Below are 17,335 nucleotides of genomic sequence, written 5' to 3' on the forward strand. Positions count from 1 at the left end.
TGTTTTGGCATGGTTGAACATCCCACAATCACAATACCACCAATTCAATCTAATCCATAAATTTGGCCACCCCTGTGCCTTTAAAAAGAACCTCTATGGTGAAAGAATAACATTCCAGTTTCATTAGTTTACACTGCTGTTATTAATACTATCATTACAATTGGACATGGTTTATTTTGACTACTATTACCACTAATACAATAATAGACCCTAATAGAGGATGAGTGAGGGGGGAAACGGGCACAGGATCGACTTGGAGTTATTCCACCCCCAGCAGCTGCAGCAGGGGCCCAGAGGGGTCAGACGTACAGTAACACTTGACCCCGACTCTGTGTGTGTGTGTGTGGAACAACCATCCCACCCTCCCGCCAACTCCAGTCCCTGCAGACCAGCAGAAAGGGCAGTAACCTCTGAAGGCTTTGTTTGGTTGGCCGGAGTCTGAGCATAGGCCCACCATTGTAAGTCTGGGGACTCCTATGCTCGAGCTCTTGTTTTCTTTGGGAAGCAGGAAATTGGATGACTGGCTACCTGCTACAACAACATCCTGTACTTGAGAAGCCGTCTTTTCACCCATACCCACCTATTATTTCCCTTTTCCATCATACGCAAGTGGTCAGCCAGCAAGCTTTTTTCTTGTTTTTTTCCCCCCTCTGGTCCTGGGGGCCCCGTGTGTGGGTTTGTCTAGGTTCCACTCAGGTTGAGATCAAATTGGCCCCATCCAGATGCTTCCGTTGAAAATAGTGTGCAGGGGCCAAATACTTTAGCTTTTGGAGCCCAACTCCACCTTGTCAGGTTAATGGCCCTTTGTGAGCTGACTGTAGTGACAGTGATGGTGTGCAAAAATGAATGTTCCTATTCAAACACACACATACACACACACTCAAATCTACTTATAGCTCTGTCAGTGCTTGACAGGTCACTTCATACCAATCAGAGTGATCTGCGTTGGGTCTGAAGGAGACCACTTGCCACTATGAAAACATTCTTAAGGATTATGGTGCTGTAGACAGGATCTAGGTGGGCGTTGATGAGAGCTGAATCCGATTTGACCTCAGGGATAGCCGACCTCCATGTGAGATATTAATGAAGATAATCATGCCATCATCGGAAGGGATTTTGTGTAAAGCTTGCTCTGTCGCAGTGGCTCTTACTGAACACCTATATTACACGTTAGGGCTGCGTAGCTCCAGATAAGATTTTGTTGCAGCGACCCCCATACAGGAAGATTTCACTGAAGTGTGTGACCTGGTACAATGTAACTGATGTCCATGAGGAGCATGCACAAATATATGCACAAGAGCAATTCCCATTTTGTTTTCGTGTTATTATTCAGTCTGATATTTGTTTGGCAGTTAACTTAAAGAAATATTAATTGATTTTTTGGCCATTTGCGGGCAAGCTGTGAAAACACAATATTGACATATTATCACCTTATAAATTTGATTTGAGAGTTGTGTTTCTGGTGACCTGACAAATTTAAGTTCAATATTCACTCCCCTTTTAGCTCTGTTTTGGTCTTCACTGACCCCTGAGGGAAACATTTGGCTCTTTAGATGCTACAATGAGCTGAAAGATGCTAAAACTCTCCGTACAGCTGAGGGTAATTGCAGAGTCAGGTGATAATTCTCTGTGGGTTCGTCACTATGAGTGAGCCTTTTCACACTACGCATAGGGATTTGATTCATTGTTGATATATATATATAAAACCTGCATAGCTGCGTCAATCTCATCCTTGCTTGTTGCCTTTTTCTTTCTGGCTCTGGCACAGCTCTTCCGATTGGTTGGTTTAATGTCATCAATGAGTGCAACACCAGACCTATTTAAGTCACTCAAAAAAAACCTTGCTTAAAGGGGGATGCAAGTACACACACACACACACACACACACACACAGACACACACAATTTATTACCTTTGATGTCAGCTGCCGACATCAAAAGCAAATGGAAGCAAACTTCTCCTCACTTATCATTTTGTCATGTCATGTCTGACCGAAAGATCCACACGTGATAAAACCATCAGCCAAGAATACAGATCGATCTACTGTCCAATCATAACTCGATTGTTGTGGGTGGAAGAAATTATCAAGATATTTTCCCCATTTTGCAGCAGATGATTTATTCTATTTGCAAAAACAGGCAACATCTGTGTTTTATCAATAACATTCAACATGTATAAAAAAGAATAGTAAAAAAAAAATGCTTGACAGAAAAAACAACTATATTCTAGGAAAAAGAAACTGACAAAATTAAAAAAGAGATCTGATTCGGAGGCACTTATGGCTTGGCAACACTTGTGCAGTCTGAGTTTTCCCAGGTGGTTGTAGTCAAGCGTCAAAGGCCATGATTACAATACTGAAACCAAAGGGGATGCACTCAAACACAATCGCATCACGGTCTGATATGTCATCACTGGCCTTTAAGCTGCTGTCTGGACTTTGTCACTGATCTACAATGACCATAAGTATCATCTCTACTATTGAAACAGTCAATGCAACAAGAGGTGGCCTCTTGAACAGAGTATTTATCAATAGTGTATCAAAATGCAGTTCGTTATGGACATAAATCAACTATTTACAACAGAAAACAACAAAGGTGATGCTCAGTGATTTCTTCCTGGGAATTAAAAAGAGTCTCTAGAGTTGTTCCTGCAGCTTTCCAAAGAGATGAGTGAAGGTTGCATTGTGCTGCTGTCCAGTTGACCCCAGTTTCTCTGTGTCACAAGGTCTGTGTCGCATCTCCTTTTCATAATGCCGACTCCTTTGTTCATTCAGAGCTGGGCGAGGCAGCGGAGTCTATGTCGTCATTTTCCAGGTCGTTGGGCGAAGACGACTGTCCTCCCTTCACTCTCTTCCACTTCATCCTCCTGTTCTGAAACCACACTTTCACCTGTTGTAGAGAAATAAAGGAAATGCTACATTAGATTATGCATTAATGCTGATAAAGCCAAATTAAAAGTGTGATCTTGATTTTGATAAAGAATCGCATTTAAAGGTCTGATGCAAAGTCATCAGCATTCATGGACAAAATGTAAATCTGAGCTAAATTTGCCTCAGACAGATTACCTCTTCTCCCTTTGCAATAATTTAAGATGAATGCTGTCGATTATTTGATTAGTGAATCAACAAAAAAATTAAATATCTTCGGGCTTGGGACTGTTGGTCAGACAAAACAAGCAATTTGAAGACATCACTGTGGATTTTGAAAAAATTTTATGCACATTTTTCACTATTTTCTGACATTTTATTGACCAAACCATTAAGCAATTAATTGAGAAAATAAACATCAGCTTAATCAATAAGTTAAACTACTACTAGTACCGGTATATAACAATTAATACTGCAAATTAAGTACTCAACAATAAGTATCTATACTAGATAACACAGTGCAGATGTATTTTTTTCACAGAATTTGAACTTGTAACAGGATCACTGTGGCTTTTCTCTCTGTTTTTCAATTTTTAGCAAAGTTTATAACATGGTCAGCAGAAAAATTGACAAATAATCCCCCACAAATCTCCCAGGGCAGTATATAAATTGGCTCGGTTTGTGTTGGCCTTGCAAGGAGTATGAATTGTCAGTACAAAGCGCTCGGTTCTGGCTCAAAAATCTCTGCAAATGCAGGCAGAGAGTATCGTATAGACAGTAGGTCAAAAGAGTCAACTATCAGGATGTCAGCCTACACAGGATGGGAGTTTATTCGCAGTGTGGATAGTGCTCATCTGTGTCATTGCACTGTTCTGAAATGAGAATGATATCATGCTTTAACTGTCCGGCCAAGAATAGAAGCGAAAACAAACACTTCCTGAGACTCAAGAAAATTACTGGGAAAATGCGGCAGAAAAACAACTGAGGGGACTTAACATTTGTTAAGTCTGTGATTAAGAACATTCCCTCAGGATTTTACAAGCTCATAAAATATGGTGACAGGTGCATGAACTGTAGTTTATAACTACTATATGTATGGTATATATAAAAAAAAAGGCTCAGTAATTTAAAAAAAAACAGCTGGCCACTGTAGTTTTTAGCAAACGTTACTATAACAGGAATAAATTGTGTATTTGTTGTGGACTATTCTCAGCTGCAGATAAATACACATTTGGTACACTGGTGAATATTTACAGCAGCAGGACAGTGTATGTGGGATTGACTCAAAATAATCTACTGTACCAATGTTCATCATAGTGAAGGAACATGTCACCCAGTGCAACAAATTGGTTGGTTTATGTGTTTTTAATAGTTTTTGGACAACAATGGAGCTCTATGGCACAGAGGAATAATAGCAGGCTTTGGATACACAGGTTTTTAATAGGTTGTTAATATGATGTTGTTGGTTTTGGTCTTTTGATGGGATTTGTTGACAGAAGGAAAAATATAGAATATCCTCAGCCTTATCCTTTAAGTTAATACAACCCATTACAACTGTTTGGATTGTATCAAAATGCAATGACACTAAGCTCTTCAAGCTGGTTGATAAAAAGTTGACATTTTGGAGAGTCATGATTTTCACAGGACAGCGATGACAGGTCAAGTTTAAGTCTCGTTAAGTATTAAACTAAATTCAAGTTTTAAGATGACTGTAGCAGCTCAAGGCTCTAGTTCTTTTTTCAGTTTAGAATCTAAGGTCAAGGATGTTTTGAGTGACCTCTGCACATCCCATTAAGCATTCCCCCTTGCAACTCTGGGATTCAGATGAATCTGTTCCCACATACTGTAGCCTCTTCGTCTTTTAGCTTTCCTGCTCATTGTGACTGATTGAAAGGACAACACGATGCCAAAGCATGTAGGATGAGTTGGAAAAAGTCGACAAGTTGCAGTGGGAGCTCTGAGTGAAGATGGAACCTGGCTGTGTTAGTGTGTGTGTCTATACAAGTGTGTGTGTGTGTGTGTGTGTGTGTGTTCCAGAGGTCTGGGAAATACATTTAGGAGCAGACGGCAGTATGTGTGGTCACTGTGGCACCGTGGCCTCATTAGGACACTGGGCCTGACAGGCAGACTGGGGTTTTATCCAGCAGCATTGACACATGTTCGCCTGATTTCATCAAGTCTGGAGCTGCCGCCCACTCATTAAAGCTGCATGTCATTCCGCTAGAACCACAGGATGAAAAATAGTGTGGAAAAAATGGTTCATTGTAATTAAATGCAACTATGTGTATGCATTATTATTATTATTATATAGTGGAAGGAGAGAGATTTAGAATACTGTGGATATGGTCCACTTTAAATACATGATGATTACCTTGTTGGAAGAAATATTTGTTTTATTTTTTTTGTTAAATCTTTCGTTTTTATGCCCCTGGAAATCAAACCATTTGGGCTATTTAAGGTGTTTGTGGTGATCTTATTTTTGTATTGTTTAGTAAAATTTGGCATTTTAAAATATGACAGTAGGAATAAAAAAAAAAGATTGGTAGCTGATCATTCTGCACTCTACCAGATTTTGTATCTTTTTATTGTCTTAAATGAAAAGTCTGTTGAAAAATTGTTTTTAAGTGAGTCACAATTTGACTACAAACAAAACTTACTTTCATATTTAAGATCTTTGAAAAATTAATAGATGAGTGGTTAATATGGAGTGATAATAATATAAATATTATATTTTTCCTGCCCTACTGGGAATCATATGTGAGGGAAAGGTGGTGTACCTGTCTCTCTGTGAGGTCCAGGTTGACGGCGATCTCGTAGCGGCGGAGTCTGGTCAGGTAGTTGTGGTGGGTGAACTCAGCTTCCAGCTCTCGCAGCTGCTCCTTGGTGAACGCTGTGCGCTCTTTCCGGGCCTTGCAGCTGGAGTCCACCTTAAAACTGGACTCCTGGATATCTGGAGAGAAACAAATAGGACATGTTCTTTGTGGAAATTCTCAACAACTTTCCTTAAGGTTGTTTGCTGACAAATTAACATATTCTCTGCATTATTTTAGAGGAAGGTATCCATATTGTTTGCATACTTTTTTCATCACATTTGTTTTAAAAAAATATATATAATATATATTTCTATATAAGGGGTTAGGGACCCAGTTTGTCTTACATGGTGATTCTATCACTTGACCAACAGACCCTATTTTCATTTTATTCACAGCTAATCTGATTTGAATTAGCTCTCTAGCCATTTTGTGACCAGTCTCTAGTTGACTATTAAACAGACCTTAAGGACTTTTCCAACCAACAAATCACAACTCCAAAGACTCTTTAGTGAGAGGCCCCTCATATAGTAAACACCAAAACCAGCACTTTAAAAAGAGACCACCCTGACCTGAGCTTATGAGTCCTGTTCACCTGCAGCATGTGTGCAGTGAAGCATGTAGTTTTTCCTGGCTTCTGCCTTTATTTGTCTGTTTATGCGTATGCATATTTAAGTACAAATTCACACATTTCAACATTCATTCATGGTGTGTGTGAGAGCATATCGGCACAGGGCAGGGGCCGCCAAACCAGCCACAGAGGGACTGAGTTAGGAGAGGAATGCAGCGGAACATCGTTAAAGCCTCTAACAAAAGAACAAAGGTGCGGATGTGTCCAGGTCTGAGTGCTACGTTGGTGTTTGTCTGTGTGTGTGTGTCGATGTGTGTGTGTGTGTCAGAAGATTTCCCTCCGGAGCACTCGGAGGAGATTCACATTAACTCATCTCTACATGACAGCAAATACATCAGGAAAAAGCCTGATATATCTCTATGCATGTGGCGGTCAGCTGTTAGGGTCGATCAGTAAATGTGCTTTGAACTACACTGACATCAGTTTCAGTAGTAAAACTGTGAACAAACACAGCATCATTAGCCAAGCTCTCATAAAACAAGAGTTGTGCAGTTTATTGATAAAATTTATAGAGTTCTCTATCTTCATATTTCCTAGGAAATGGTAGAATTTTAAACCTCATTTACCAGGATTAATATAAATGAAAGCTAGTTGATATAACTTTCAGTAAAACCTCTCTTGCGTATTAAAGGGAAAGAGTTTGGGTAATAATTGTGCATTGGTAGCGACACTAGCAGCTGATGTAATCTCTAGAAAATGGTTCTAATTTGTCAAAGTGAGAAGTTTTGCTCGGTGCTTGCCAGAGCAGCGGGCCAAAATGTGAAATGGACTGCAGTACCTGGGCCAGATGCGACTGGGCAGACCAGGACATGTGTGTGTGTTTGTGCACACGTGTAGCTTGTGCATACCTGCTAATGTGTGCAAACGCCTGATGAGTGTACTGGAGTAACCATGTGTCATGCCAAAAAACCTTCTTATTGTTGGTTAAGTGTTATTAATGACACGCTACCCAGAGTGTGCCAGCACTGCCTGGCCTTGTCAGGTCTGGTCTGGAGCTGTGTCAAGCAGGTTTAGTTAGACTGAACACCTGGCAGGGCACATACTGGTTCTCACTAAACAGGCCCCCAATAAATATCCAGCACAGCCAGAGACCGTAAACTTGTTGGGAGAAGGCTTCTGCACCCAGCAGGGTCCCAAAGACAAACAGCATTTGGTGCCTTTTTGGGTGGATGCTGCAAAAGTAGTTTGTCTTCATCAGGACAGAATTAAAGCTGTGGTAAATGATTGTTTTAAAGCAAAAACCCCAGGTGAAAATTATGTGTGATTTATCACGTAATTTGTGTGTGTAAAAGTCGGAACCAGGATTTCACTATGAGTTAGGATGTTTTATTGGTAACACTTTATTTAAACCTCCTTATTTATCATTTGTAAGAAGTAATGATTTAATAAATTGTTTATAACACACTAACACTTTATAATGTTTGTAATATGTAAACAGATATATTTATATAATTATATAAATAGCTCTTATATATAAGAGTTTATTAATATGCTTGGACGGGTAATGTATGCTTTATAAAAAGTTAAATATAATGAATTGTCTTTATGAGTTTTGATTTGCTAACACTTTTATACCCACCTGTGAATTATTTGCACATGTGTACAAACAGTTAATACATACTTTATACCATACTGTAAGGATTCGTTCATACGTGGAATCATGCAGCTGTGTTATTATGCACTCATTAACTGTTTATACAGTTATAGATGCTTCACAAGAGGAGTTATAATTAGTGACAAATACATTAATAAACACTTAAAAATGTATATAGCAAAATAATCACAATTTTAAAAATCCTCATTTTTTTTTATTATAGGTTGTTATACACCATTTATTGTTATATTCAGTGCTATAAATGGTAAAAAAAAATTTGATTTTATAATGAAATAGAACTTTTTTAATAGTTGTTTTCGTTAATTTATCAGAAATGACAGACAATTCAATATAATAATAATATTGTCAGATTTGCAAACTTTGGATTAAAGTCAATATCAGATACCAGTTGGAGTTCCACTTCCAGTGCACCACATTTCCATATCTGTATAAATACACACAGACATAAGCAGACTGTATAGCAGCTCTGTCTGTAATGCGAATGCCTTCAGGACATTTTCCTAATATATGCTCTTCTACGAGCTAGTCAATGCAAGACTGAATGGCTCTTTTCTGAAACCAAGAACTGATGTAGTGGTCAGACATGTTGCATGCACTCAGTGGTAGATTGTGTTACGGCTTAACGACAGGAAAATGTCAATGGATAAGAATGTAAAAAGTGGGCTCACAGGCAAAGTGATTTTACCAGACGTGGTCTGGCATGTTTTCAGTGTAGTGAGTGGAGGTTACAATAAGGTAAGAAAGGGAGGGAGGGGGCGTCTGTACTCCCCCACCATCCTCTTCAATTAGGCTGTTGCAGACATTAGTTATATAGTTTTTCCAAATAATTATTCGTGTTCTTCTAATTAGATATGGTCTGTAACGCTTGGACAAAAAAGATAATCACAATGAAGCACTTAAAGAATACTGAATACTACTGTATAACTTAGACAATATCTGAAGTGATACTGTATGATGGAGCAAACTCCACCCATCTAGCACTCTAAGTGGATTAAAATTTAAATTTGTAAATACTGAGCCACAAAGTTTTCTCCCTACAACCAAATCTCATTTACTATATGTACAAGAAACTTTCTTCAAGCCTTACAAAGTTTTACTAGAGGCTACATGAATTTCTCCACAGTACAAATGTGCAGTATTTATTGCAAACTTTTTCTTTCTTTTTAGGTGTAGTGCAAATGCCAGTCTTATTGCATAAATCATCATCTTTGTGAGGGAAACAAAGTCAACAGGCTGAAATTTTCCTCAGTCTAGAAAACGGTTTTCACAGATGAAATGTGAACGCTCCAGCTGTGTTGGACGTGGATTTATTTTCATTCTGCCAGGGTGAGATTCTGCACATTAAATCTTTTACACCTTTAGATTCAGTTTAAACATAAATATTTCCTTTAGTCTGTTGCTCTCGTTGTTAACGTTATGTGTGAAACTTTTAGAAATTTGTTCGTCATGGATATCAGTTACTTTTGTTTCCTATTAGCAAGTCTGAAGTATAATCAGGGGAATAAATTGCACTATAATCCAAAAGCATGGAATGATACTATTTCAATGCTTACAACTAAACTCTAAGCATATATAAGGACATGTAAGGACACATGAGCTCATTCTTCTGTGGCAAAAAGGTGTTGCTGGAAATAGCATGTAATATATTATCATCTTATTTTGACTCACTGGTGTTTGGTGAAGCGGCTGAAAAACCCTTTTTTCTCTTCAATACTTTTAGGTGAAAAAGTTCTGAAATTAATAATTTGCTGATTCACTATTATATACAGCAGGCTTGTGTATTCATTTATTTCACTAATTCACTTTTGAGACTTATAAATCTAAAACACATAAAAATAAATACAGTCTGAAGCACCTGTGATGCCTTAAACCACTTTTCCCCACAGAAGCCTGATGTAATTTTTTTCATCTCGAATGTGGCCATACTGTTATAACACAATAGTCTATTTCCAACGGATACAGGAGCGCAATGAAATGTTCACATGTCCCATTAATCATTTCAGCCTTTTGAAAACCCTTGAACAATAACAGGATGCAACTGCTACTTAAAGTGTGTGTCTTGAACACAAAAGTCTTGTCACTTACTCACCTTTCACATAGCAATCTGGTCAGAGTGCTGCTTAAGATCAATTTGGTGAGGAAATAGAGAGAATCTGTGTCGATGCCAGCTGTGATACAGGGCACCGAAGAAATTCTTAACCTTGACATACTCAACATTTGCTAAACTTTAAATATAGCAACAATGGCATAGCATTTTTTACACCTGTGTGCAGAGATTTGGCAAAAAAAAACTTTACTGTCAATCTTTCATTTTTATTCATTGCCAGATCAAAAGTTGTGCTGCTTCCATGGCACATTTCCATGTTTCCTCCTCATTTTTTCTTTATATTTCCACCATCAAATACACCAGTGTACAGTAGAAAAAGAGGAATGTCCACTGTCATTTTTAATAGTCCCAAATGTGCATTTTATCACTGTATGTTTTCCTTTTCTAAGCCTCCTGTGATTTGTTTTTGGATGCTCTTCTTTCCCCATAAACCAACACACCCCAGCTGACTCCCATCTCTCCCAGTGCACCCTGACTCACCTGTGACATCTCTCTTCCTCTTATTGGAGCTCTTCTTGTCAGAGTCGGCCGACGCCACGCTCTGCGGTGAGTATTCTCCCTCCAGGCACCCAGGCACGGCCCCTGGCAGCCTGTCTGCCCCTACACTGTCCAGCTCTGGCCCTCCACCTCCACCTACTACAACAGAGGCGACGACAGGCGGGCAGGCCTCGGGCGCTCTCACTCGTGTCTCACAGGGGTTGAACTGCCAGTCCGCTCTCTGGTAACCCCCCTGGCTCTCTTGGTACAGTCTGTCGTCGCGGGGGTAGGCTGCGTGTGGCGCAGTCGGCACCAGGCAGGAGCTGGTGAAGTCTGTGTAGGCCAGGAACTCGGGCTTCTGGTGGAGGGAGAAAGGGGCCTGCTGGTAGGGTGACTGCAGATTGGCTCCTGGGACCCCTGAGTGAGGGTTCCTCATGCAACCCCAGATTGGGCTGCTGGGGTGAGCGCTCCGCATGCAGCTGCTGGCTGGCTGATCCATGGTGATGCAATAACACTTCACACAATCTTGATCAGTGTCTTATTGCAAGTGTTTTCCTTGTAGAGGAGTTGAACCCCCCCTGCCAGAAAGTAAGTTAGGACTGGAAATCTGTATCTTGTCAGTCTGCCTCAGTCTTGAGGAAAATCCACTTCAGCTGACTAAATGCACATCATCGTCTTACTGCTTCCACCTCAGGAATACTCACTTTTGTCAGAGGCTGTTGAATCTTCCACAGCCCAGAATGCGTGAGGATAGACGCCTTCCTGTGACAGCGTGTTTCCCTCTCTCTCTGGGATCGTGTGTGTGACGTCCTTTGGAGCCTCTGGTCCTGACACACTCTCACACACTTTCCCTCTGTCTTGCTCTCACACACCCTCTCTCCCTGACTGATCTGACTGGCTTGTGGCTCGGCAGGAGAGCTGCATCCGCAACTGCATGACTCCCCTTCTCGGGCTGGCTGTTTTCACAACTCTTCTAAGGCATTCTTGACAAGTGAGCCCTCCTCCTTTTTAAACATATAGGTGGGAAAGAGTGGCAAGTTTATGGAGTGTAACGTGAGATTGCAGAGGAGGAGCCCTGCCGGCCACATGTTGGTAGTACCCTCCAACCAACCCTGCCTCATCAACTATTAATCACGGGGGAAATTTTATATGCACATCTAATGGGCTTTCCAGACGTGGGGCTTTTTAAAGGGACATTGTCTGTAAAATATAAAATGACCCACCCACATGAGAGCTGGGGAACCTGACTTATTTCAGCTCCTTAGCGCTTTCTGACACCCAATTTAGTTCCTTTTTTGACACCCTTTAGAGGAAAGTTAACCCTAACCCTTTCCCCCTGCACCCCTGATCCCTGCCTGTCTTCTCCAATCTGAAAAGTCTTTTCTTTTCTTTCTCTGTTTTAATGACTGTGTGTGTGCCTGTGCACATTAATGCTACACACCCAAATCCACCTGGCTGGACTTTCTTTAACTCTGAGGTGATAGGAGGACTGGATTTGATATTGGCTATGCAGGCTGTCACACCTCTTGAGGTTTTCTCACTTTGTTGAAACACAGTATGAAATTTCAGAGCCATATTTCAAAAACACAAGTTAATATTTTCTCTTAGCAAACACTGTGACTGAGGGACTTTGCTATTTTTTTGTATGTGTTGTGTTTCTGTGTGGAACCCTTTCTTGCTTATTACGTCAGAGATATTAAGCAGCAGTAGCAATTGTGTGTGACAGCAGTCACATGTAGGTTACCACATTTGGATGAAAAGAGATGTAATTATTCAATTTTAAGATCACTGATTTTTAATCTCTGCAGGCTACTCACGATAGAAGCCACTTCCCCATGAAGTAATGTCTCTAATACCATTAAAACCTTTTTGGCTAAACCAAAATTTGGACTCAATTTCAGCGTATCCGTTACCCAGTAAACCCACTGAACCACATTTTACAGAAATGCACAGTTTTTCTTCATGCTGCTCATATTTGTGAGCTGAGGTTTGCCTTCCTTGTGTGTCCTCACTTTGCTCCTGACCTCTCAGACATGAGGGGAGGTGGATCACACCTCCACCAGAGAAGAAAGAAGCAGAAAAAGGGAATGAGCAAAAACCTAGGTAGTGCACCTGAGAGATAGGGAGAACTTGTTTTGTACCTCTGCTGGTGACTATTTCGTAGCCAGAAAGAAAGAGAAAAAGAAAAGCACCTAAAATTACCCTGTATTGCTCTCTGGATGCTAGAATATGCTCCGACCCTATTTCGTACACACTGCATTCAGTTGCGACAAAATCTTTCAAGAAAAGGAGAGGAGGAAAAAACTCAGAGACAGAGAGAAACAAAAAATAAAGATCTGAACATCCACTGATGCAAAGTTGAATATAAGAAAGTAACACAAGACATAAAAAGAGGCCAAGAGGAAAATGGGATTAAATGAAAGCCAACAAAACTACGAGTGGACAAAAAGTCAGATAGAGAAAGAGAGACAGAAAGGAGAGTGTTTGAGGTCACACACCAAACCCTTTCCATTTACCCAGCGAATTGTTGAGCCATGAAGCATCCCTCGCTTTTACTGGCAGTCTGAGCCCTGGCCGCACCGCAGGGAGCAGGGGTTACACTGCATTTGTGGTCAGAGCAGGGGCCATCTGTGTGTCAGTATAAATTAGAGTGTGTGTCTGTGTGTGTGTGCTGTTAAAATATACATCAGTGAGAGGGTGTGTGTACGTGTCAAAGACAGAGATAAAGGGGGTTTATGTGTATTTCTGTGTATGTGAAAGAAAGTCCCAAACACATTTTTGACATTATTAAAGGATAAAAGCCTGGTCACACAAGAAAGTGGCACTGAAAATTGTGAATCTGCGGGTCTTCACAAATTATTTGGTTCTAGAGGCATGGTGACGTAGTGACTACTTGCAGGCTAATTGGTAAACCACTACAGCTGGCAGGATAACCGCTAACGTGCTAGCTAGCCGGGAACATGCTAGCGCTCATTACAATAGCTCTCTGACCTTCAGAAGTCAAGAGATGGAATAACACATTGCTTGTTTTGGTGTCCTTACGGAATTTGTTGACAATAAGAAAAATATAGTAATAATAATAAAATAAAATCATGTATCTTAACCTTTGAGAAGCAGTGATGCTTAACTGTATTTTTTTATGATGCACCAGATCTCTTTCACTATGTTGCACACAGTAGTAGTTATGTGTGTGTGTGTGTGTGTGAGCATTTCTGCTACCCGTGTGAGTAAGAGTGTTTGTTTGAGAAACTCGGGAGTATGTGGACTCTAACTCAGTCATACACACCAGGGATTGCAGATAAATGAGCTGGACATGAGTCACATCTCCCCTCACCCTGCCGACAACCTGTTTCTGTCAGTCTATCTGTGTGTGTGTGTGTGTGTGTGTGTGTGTGTGTGTGTGTATTTGTCTGCGAGAGAAAGTGAAAGTATGAAACAAAAAAGAGTAAGAGAGTTTATGTATGCACACATATTTAAGTTTTCTAAAATGTTGCTCTGTTGTCATATGTGCATGTTCTCATGCTTCCAAATATATTTGTGCATGAATATGTGTGACCGTGTGTGAGTGTAAGTGTGTGTGTTTTCATCTGATCCATCTTCGTGACACTGGCAGGATTAGGGCTCTCCATCAATCTCTTGTGTCTGACAGCGTGACCCCCTGTGACCCCAGGTTCACCTGGGTCTTACTGGACTGTGGGAGCCCCTTATCTCTGCTACTGTCCTGCGGAGGAGCGGGGGATGAATATGAGAAGGGGAAAAGAGAGCAGGAAAAAGGGAAGAAAAAGGGGCATAGAGAAGAAAAGAGGCCTATTTCATTAGATGCAACATAATAGGCACATTTTAACATCCAAGATTCAGTGAAATCCTTCTATGGTCTCTGTAGCCTCATGTCCAGTTAATTCACTCCACAATTGTGGAACCATCAGTGCCACTGAGATAGTATCTACTGCCCAGCTGACAGACAGATAGGAGCAAATAGACAAGACTACTGTTCTTTTTCACTTCTGCTGGCCAGTTCATACTCATTGCATCATATTTTATGAGCTCATTGTAGGTTTGGCATGTAAAACCTTATTCTGCAAAGCAAATAGTATTTGTGCATTTGAACCACAGAATGTACTGTTATAAATGCAAAACTATCATGTCCAACTTGTAATTATATTGTACAATGAAATGTATAATGTTTTTACACTTAAATTAACTATATTACTTAATTTTATAACAATTTATAACGCTCAATAGACTGTATAAACAGCTTCAGGCAGAGAGATGTGGGTGAGATGGATGGTGTGTTTTCTATTCTTCAGTTTGCCAACAGTATTACCTAAAGTCATTATATATGTTGGCTAAGTGACAAATGGACTGGATTTTGAGGTTGCTTAGCCAAAAGAGAAGGATGCTGCCAGCACTTCTGACTGTGAAAACTTTTCAAAATAAAAGTAGAATGGTGTTTAGGTCCTCTGTATGAAAAAAGTGTTATTTTTTCCTTTTAGAATTAAACCTGCATTAACTGATTTTTTTTTTGGCCACTTGGGGACAGTATAACACGCTGTATACACAACACTGACATATTATCACCTTATAAAGTTGATGCAGCAAACATGTTAGCAAACAGTTTCTTATTTACACATCCAGCAGACACAGAGCAACATTAGCATTTATTTGAAGTCGTGTTTCTGGCCACCTGGCGAATGTAAATCCAACAGTCACTCTCTTTTTAGCTCTGTATTGGTCTCCAATACACTAGCTGTTCACTAGCTAGTCACTAACTGTCTGTATGCTGTTCGGTGCTGGACAGGTAGGTACAGTGGGTTTATCTGAGATTTGTTGCTGAAAAGTGGGTGAGACAGAGTGGTGAGACTGAATAAAAACAGTAAAGCTGGGGCTCGTAAAAACATTGTTTTCTTATTCAACAATGACCAATATATTTCCCTAACCAAAAGCAATTGCTAAGCAATTAGCAAAAAATAATTAAATGCAGGGGAGGGGATGATATTTTGTATGGATGTGTTCAATAACCTTTGACAATATGTCCGTATCCATCAAATTTTAGCTTTAAAAAACACTGCATCATGTGAACAGCCCCACTTAGACTCCTTTTTATTCATTGTTCTTGGTGTCAGTTACACTGTATGTGAACTTCAGTTGGACTAACTGGCCCCAGGTCAGGACAACTCTTGAATAAACATCTCTAGGAGTTCAGAAGATCCATTACATCAGCACGCAGCCATCAATCAGCAAATGAAATTGGTGTTAATTAATGAACAACTGGTAGAAATAAAAAAGACCGCATCAAATAATGCTCATTGCTCTTAAGCAATGTAATGCCTGGTCACAACAGTACAGCTCTCAGCATTTTTACTAATGGTTCTGTTGCAAAGACTTGGCTCAGGTATTAATATAAAATTTCTGGATGTCTGAGTGACTGACCAATCCATCATAGAAACTATTTTGTTCCAATATTATACCAATACTAGGAATAATCTGCAAATTATCTGCTGATTGTTCTTGAAAACCTATTGTCTGTAAGTATTACAGCATCTATACATGTGTATGTGTATGTGTGTGTGTGGGAGGGTGGAAGGGAGGGGGGACACCCACAGGTGCTAATAATCACATATGATCACATTTGATTGGAATCAGGTGTTGGCAACAATTTCGTGCTATTGTGAGGGAATATTATAGCTCTCTAAGGCTTTGGCCTCTCATCGTCATCTCCCATTGTGAAGTTGTTTACCATTTTTCCAGTCAGATTTTCGGAGACTATCCTACAGGTTAAAGCCAGTTTATACCACAATATATCTGTCTGAAATTCTAGGCTTTGGATCATTCTTAAAATTAAACACTAGCAAAAGCATGGAGGTCTAAGAAAGGCTATGTCGGTCAGCCTCAGTGTTTTTAGATGTAAGTGCAGTGTGGCTAATGGCTCTCTTCTTATGAAAGTGAAGTAGTACATGTAAACAGTACAGATTTGCTTTCAACCTGCAACACATGGATGAAGAAGGAACAAGCTGTAAACACAACATGAAATATTATCTCTTTTAAAGTTGATGTGGTGAAGCTGCCTATTCACACATCTAGCAGGTAAGGCGTAACATTAACATTCATTTGGAGCTGAGTTTGTTTCCACCAATATTCACTCTTCTTTCTGCTATTGACCTACTCCTGAGGGAAATATTTGGCTCTTTGGCTGCTAAATGCTCCACTATGTTCACCAGGTGACCGCTAACTTTGTCTGTGTGCTGTTTGGTGGTGGTCAAGTCAGGTTTTGCTGAAAACAGCTGCATCCTGTGGCCGAAAATGACCCAATGAGAGTGATCAGAGTAAACCAAAACAGCAAAGTTGGAGGCCTTCAAATGAAAACAATGAGCTGAAAGACACTAAAACGCTCCGTAGCGCTGAGAGAAACTGCAGAGTTGGGTTATAATTCTCTGTGGGTTCATCATTAAGAGCAACACCTATCTCATAAAAGTAGTCATATGATCATTGTTAATATAAAAATATTGATTATAGCCGGATATAGCAGCTGCTGTGTAATTTTATAGGGAGGAAAATTATGAAAACGAGCGTCTTGTGAAGATAGTCCCATCCTGTCCTTGATCTCAACCCACTTTCAGTCTTAGCCTCTGGGAAAAGGTATGAAACATACTGATGTCTGTTTTATTTTAGTAAAATTAAAATAATCAGATGCATTAGTAAAAAGTACTATGTTTTTCACTCAGACACCAATAGTAAAAAATGGATTCCATATTAAAAGATTTTTAAAGAGGGAAAGAAAGGAAGATACTGTCTTCTAGTGAAACTGTCACCTGAGCTAGTGCAAAGTATGA

General features: G+C 40.0%; 1 protein-coding gene across 1 annotated transcript; it reads right to left on the bottom strand.

The window, feature by feature from the left end:
- Window positions 1-2,096: 2,096 nt before the first annotated feature.
- On the bottom strand, window positions 2,097-11,515 carry meox1 (mesenchyme homeobox 1). The gene is made up of 3 exons (XM_044178584.1): window positions 10,509-11,515; window positions 5,643-5,815; window positions 2,097-2,887 (listed from the first exon to the last, which is right to left on the bottom strand). The coding sequence occupies exons 1-3, from the start codon at window positions 11,002-11,004 to the stop codon at window positions 2,765-2,767; spliced, it is 792 nt and encodes a 263-aa protein (XP_044034519.1). The 5' UTR covers window positions 11,005-11,515; the 3' UTR covers window positions 2,097-2,764.
- Window positions 11,516-17,335: the final 5,820 nt, after the last annotated feature.

The sequence above is a fragment of the Siniperca chuatsi genome, linkage group LG20, assembly GCF_020085105.1.
Source record: "Siniperca chuatsi isolate FFG_IHB_CAS linkage group LG20, ASM2008510v1, whole genome shotgun sequence".
Classification (NCBI taxonomy): Eukaryota; Metazoa; Chordata; class Actinopteri; order Centrarchiformes; family Sinipercidae; genus Siniperca; species Siniperca chuatsi.